Source organism: Mustelus asterias, chromosome 7 (assembly GCF_964213995.1).
Source record: "Mustelus asterias chromosome 7, sMusAst1.hap1.1, whole genome shotgun sequence".
Lineage (NCBI taxonomy): Eukaryota > Metazoa > Chordata > Chondrichthyes > Carcharhiniformes > Triakidae > Mustelus > Mustelus asterias.
This window is the reverse complement of record NC_135807.1, coordinates 31,395,521-31,401,520: the sequence shown is the minus strand read 5'-3', so window position 1 is coordinate 31,401,520 and position 6,000 is coordinate 31,395,521. Positions and strand designations below refer to the sequence as shown.

The 6,000-nt window shown below is 42.3% G+C and overlaps 1 protein-coding gene across 1 annotated transcript in view; it reads left to right on the top strand.

The window, feature by feature from the left end:
* Nucleotides 1–550: 550 nt before the first annotated feature.
* ccn4b (cellular communication network factor 4b) overlaps nucleotides 551–6,000 on the top strand; it is an 84,435-nt gene continuing 78,985 nt past the window's right edge. Inside the window, exon 1 of the mRNA XM_078215810.1 lies at nucleotides 551–744. Coding sequence (XP_078071936.1) covers nucleotides 697–744 — 48 coding nt within the window. The 5' untranslated portion in view covers nucleotides 551–696. The remainder of the gene's footprint in view (nucleotides 745–6,000) is intronic.

Here is a 6,000-nt window from a genome sequence, read left to right as displayed (position 1 = left end):
ACATCTTAACCCTGTGAACAGGTTATGCATTTTAAACCTTCAGTTTCTAACTCTCCAGTATTTTTCTTAATGAATTAAAGAGATCATTCCCCTGCCGCATGTCTTTTGTCCACAATCTTCTCGCTGAGTTAAGATTTGGACGTATTTGAAGTGCAAAGGAAGAGTCTCTGGGGACAGCGATGAGAAAGCAGCCCCCCTCCCGACACCACACATACACACACCGCCCCTGTGGCTGTCCCTTCTGTAGCTGGGTGGGTTTGTCGTTTAACATTAAAAAGAAACCCAGAGACAACTCCTGGCTTAGGGAATTGAGCGGAACATGGAGCAAAGGGGGGCGGGAGATAAACGGCAGACAAAGTCCATTCAGAGTCCTTGCTGCGTTTGCTGGGTGCGGTGTCCCTTTAAGAAGTCCCAGTTCAGCAATGTACCGAGTGTGACTGGAGGTGGGCAGAATGGGATAGACACTCGAGGGTGAAGGGAGAGAATATATATATATTTATGTATACACACATTCGTCAGTTATCCTGACGTCAGATGAGAATTAATAAAAGCTGAATTTGCAGAGGAGAGATACAGGGGGGACTGCATTCATTACACGTTGCCTGCTCAGTAATGCAAACTGTTGGAATCCTGACTTTGTGAATCTGCTGAAGTCTCAACTTCAAGGTTCAATGAATTTACAACCGTTGTACAGGAATGAAGCGGCTGCTGCTTTGGATTCTGGTGGCAAGCAACATATTTCAGGTAAGTGGGTGTCCGTTCTGGGAGTTTGATTTTCTGCCCCCCCTCGGCTAAAAAAGCGTTTCTGTTTGTTTTGTTTGCTTTTTTTGTAATCAAGAGAAGAAGTGATGGATGGGGAGATAGCGGCGAGGTTACATTGAAGGGGAAGAAACGGTATAGAAAGGACACAGAGCAAGGAGAGGGGGCAGTGAAAGAGATAGGAGAGAGAGAGCTACATTGTAAATTCTGTTGGAGAGGTGTCGAGGTTTGTCACGGAGATAACTGGGGATTAAAAAGGCGGACAACAAATAAAAGCGGATCAGATATCTCTTGGAGAATCAGGGATAAGTGTGCAAGGCTGCAAAGTGAAAGCTGTGTTACTGTCTAAAGGAATGCTTCAGTCCCAATGAAAGTAGCATTCGGGGAAAACTTGCATCAGGGATATGTAATGGCAACTGGATGCAATGGCTATTCAGATTTAAATCAGTGCCATGAAAGTTTTTTGGATTCCTTGACGATTCTGGCGGGGAGGGAGGGAATTGGAGAACAAGTGTCTTGGAAATATCTGTAAAGTTTTTTTTCTCTCTGTGAGGTGTCGATTCGTGGCAGTCACAGCTGTGTAGCAGCGGACCTGTTAAAGCGGTAACGCTTGAACCTGCGTTCCCAGTGTTTTAATGGGGATGATTTAATACCTTTAATTGCCGTTTTTCAATCGAAACTGACTCTTTAAAAAAACAGTGGAAGATTTCATGGCAGGAAGCAAAAGTAGAGAAAGTCCATAGAGAATATATGATGTGTGCTGAACAGATGAGTCTAATCCTGTTAGAGTGGAGCCTGAACTTTTTTTTAAAAGGGGGGAAAAGATTTATGGGAAAGCTCCGACTGGAAGAAACAAGAAACTATTTTTCTTTCTGCCACTGATGTTGCATGGGATGAGGAGTTCAAAGGTGTTTCTTTTTTCGTTATGAACAATAAACGGGATCTTGTCAGTCTGACACCAATAACGTTTCTTAAAATGATATTGCTTCTACAACAATGAAGAGGTTTTTATTCCATAAACACCGTACCTCTTTAACAAAGCTTGACTCATCTCGCCGCTAATGACCACGGCGTTACTGCTGGTAACATTGCAGATAAAATAAACAAGATGGCATATTGCCTTTGGGGCAGAGATAGGGTCAAGCGAGCCAGCAACATGAGGTCCCTCTTAAGGCAACAGTGATCAAAGGCATCATAAAGATGAAGTCCATAAAACATGAGAATATTAGGTAATAATTGGCACTTTTCTGTGAGATTCTTTTTGAGTACCTTTTTAACACCTTTGGCTGAATGGTTTTGTTTGCTAATATTTTATATCTTCGCATGCTTTTGGAGAGTAGTGGAAAGATTCGCAGGATGATCAACAGTGTGACAGGCTACAGTGTGAGCCCTCTGAATGGCCATTACCATCTGTATATCAGTTGATAGGGTCCTTTTGAATTCTCTACCCCAGAAGATTGTGGATGCTCCATTGTTGAATACAGGGGTAGACAGACCTTTGCTCTAATCATAGTAACATAGAAGATAGAAGCAGGAGGAGACCATTTGACCCTTCGAACCTGCTCCGGCAGTCATCACCATCGTGGCTGATCATCCAACTCAATAGCCTAATCCTGCTTTCTCCCCATAACCTTTGATCCCATTCGCCCCAAGTGTTACAATTAGCTGCCTCTTGAATACATTCTCTTGGGGAATTAAGGGATATGGGGAGCGGGTGGGAAAATGGAGTTGAAAATCAGCCATGATCATACTGAATGGTGGAGCAGGTCTACTCTGGCTCCTATTTCTTGTGTTCACACGGGTGGACTTCCGTAATCCATTCAATGTGGAGGGAGCCACTCACCTGATAGGACACAAACCCACAATTCAAAACTAGAGCTCTGGTCTCCTCTTGCCTGGACTATCGCACAAGGGACTCAAACCCCTCACCTTCTGACATAAAGTCTGGGATGCTACTGCAGAGCCAGGTTAAAATACTTTTTATCTTTGAATTATCTTTTCCTGAGCTACTTTTTGCTAAGTGGTAATTCCAGACCAAAAGGGTAACAAAGATTGAGACAGTTATTTTTGTTGACTGACCACTGGCTTACGTGATCTTGTATTCCTGTTGAAGAAACGATAGTGACCATAAACAATTATCAAGAATCATGACTTAAAAATAGCTACATGTGCACAAAATTGCTTATTGCAGCTGCTGTGGGATCTGCAGTTAATATGAGCAAGACTTTTCTGGCACCCAGTATATAATCAGATATGACAGAGCTGCTTCTTAAGGAGCTTCTGTGTTAATAATATACCACACAATAAAAACTTGCATTTATATAGCACTTTTAATGTAGTGGAAAGTCCCAAGGTACATCTCAAGCGTTATTACATTTGACAACAAGCCACAAAGAGTTAATAGAAAGTCGAGGGCATTCTAATAAATAACTTGGAGAGGGAGCTGATCGATATGGACCTGAGGAGAACACATTGCCATTTGGGAGATCACACCGAGAGCTTTAATTTGCTCTCGTATCCCAGCCCCAAAATATTTTGGTGTGCTATTTTTGTTTAAACATTATTAAGTTTGGATTCTCAAAGATCTGTGTCTTTGAGTCAGTTTCTTGTGTTTACATGACTAAATCTGGTTCCCTTGTTTCAGCGGCACAATTAGAAGCCCGCAGAAAGAATCTGGACTATGTCAAGCTAAAGAACAACATAAACGTGAAGAGTTGGCTCATGAATACAGTGGTTAGCACTGCTGCCTCACAGTGCCAGGCACCCAGGTTAATTCCGGCTTTGGGTGACTGTGTGGAGTTTGCACGTTTGCCCTGTATCTGCGTGGGCTTCCCCCGTGTGATTTGGTTTCCTCCTGCAATCCAAAGATGTGTGGGTTAGGTTGATTGGCCATGCTAAATTTCCCCTTAGAGTCCCAAGATATATAGGTTATGGGGATCAGCATGGTAAATGCATGGGGTTACAGGGATAGGGCCTGGGTAAGAGTTGGTGCAGACTCGATGGACCGAATGGTCTCCTTCTGCACTGTAGGGATTCTTTGGATTAAAGATTCTATGAACACCAGCCTTCTCGAGTCCAGGCCAAATGAGCATCCCTGTAAAAATTGTTTTGTTGCAGTCACTGTAAATGAATTAACGGTTTAATTTGGATAATTTGCATAGTTTGGATGCAGCATACTAATCTAATGAGATCTACCTGATCACTGAATGAGGTTCTTTGAAAGGCACTCAGACCAGTTCACCAATATTTATTTTCCATCACAAAGCTTTGACAAAGGGTCATCTGGACGCGAAACATCAGCTCTTTTCTCTCCTTACAGATGCTGCCAGACCTGCTGAGATTTTCCAGCATTTTCTCTTTTGGTTCCAACTGTTCAATTGAAGTAGCTCATAGAGGAACTTTACATAAATGCATTTAACAGTACACCATCAGATTAAACCAATGCCCCTCCTGCGTTAGTGCAACTTGCAACTATGTAGCACCTTTAATGTAGTAGAGTGACCTATGGAGTTTCAAAGGAGTGTACAAAACAGACAAAAGTTGAAGCCTCAGTAAAGAATGAGGCATTAAGGCAGGTTGATGAAACAGATAGGCTGTAAGAAGCATCCTGAAGGAGGAGAGGGATTAAGTAAAGTGCAGTAATGCAATGTCATGTGACACAGATTAAGCTTCAGCTAAAAGCAAAATGAAATCCACTGGAAAGGTTTCACTACCTGAGAAGAAACAACTATTGTAATACAAATGCACAAACCACATCCACTTGGCAGCAGGGCACCTAGATTTATCAGGTGAACTGCGTGTGTAACTGATTTCATCTAAACACCTCACTTTGAAGTGACAATTGCTTCTACACTCTGATCCTTTTTCTTTCAGCTTTGAGGGTTCTGATTAAAATTAAAGGCATTTCCAAACGTGCTCTGCAACATGATTTGATGTCAGTTTGACCCAAAATTGATATTAAGGCAATTCATACGGCCAGTTGGTTGAGAAAATAGAATAAATCCCACTGACGAGGTAAGGGGAGATCTTCTTGGGTTGCAGCTGAGGCACACTATTAGGGTTATACAGCGAACAGTGTTCCCCAGCTCCTTCTTTTGGAATTGTTCAAACCATCACCATAGCTTTCCCTGGATTGAACCATTGCTCACTGTTGTGGGGACTTGATGTTTCTCTTGGAAAATTCCAACGATCAAATGTGCAAAGTTTCTGCCAGGTCTTAACTCAGAGAGCTGCACCTTCAGCTGGTTTTCAAACTCATTCCATCTGCTAGCTTGGCCATAAATTATAGGCAAGGTCTCAAGAAACAGAATGAAGATATTAGCTAGTAATTAGGCTATTATGGTTAATGATGATGAAAGCTTTGGTGTGAGAAAACCCTTGGCTGTGTTCTCAAATTTGTATACTGTCAGATTTCTTGCTTTATTGTTCCACTTCATTTTGACAGCTGTGAAATCAAGAAACTAGCTGATAATGGGCATAAAAGTATTCATTATATTGAAACAAGTCCAAATAGGCAATTATGCAGTCTGAGCTCCATAGGGAAGTCAAGTGCATTGGCTTTAATATCCATTTTTCACTTGTGCCAACATAAACACTTGTATGGTCCATCTGCCCTCTGCACATACCTTATCGCTGTTGCCAAAATACGCCCAATTGTCTGCTTTTTTTAAACAATCCATTGGATAGTATGTCTAAAATTTTTTAAAGAATTTAGTTGCTATTTCAAAGAGATTGCACACTGTATTTAGGTTGAAGCCCATTATTTTTAAATACTGAACATATTTTTGTGCATTTGTGTTCGGCACGGTGGCACAGTGCCTCACAGTACCAGGGACCTGGGTTCAATTCCTGGCTTGGGTCACTGTCTGTGTGGAGTTTGCACATTCTCCCTGTGTCTGTGTGGGTTTCCTCCAGATGCTCCGTTTTCCTCCCACAGTCCAAAGATGTGTGGTTTAGGTGGATTGGCCATGCTAAATTGCCCCTTAGTGTCAGGGGGATGAGCAGGGTAAATACGTGGGGATAGGGTCTGGGTGGAATTGTGGTCGGTGCAGACTCGATGGGCCGAATGGCCTCCTTCTACACTGTAGGATTCTATGGTTCTTTTCAAACTGAAGAATTTCAGTCTCATTTGATGGTTTGCTTTCCCACTCTTTGCACCCAGTGTCAATGTGAAAGATTGCCCGTGAGGTATGGCATAGTTTGGATGCAGCATACTAATCTAATGAGATCTACCTGATCACT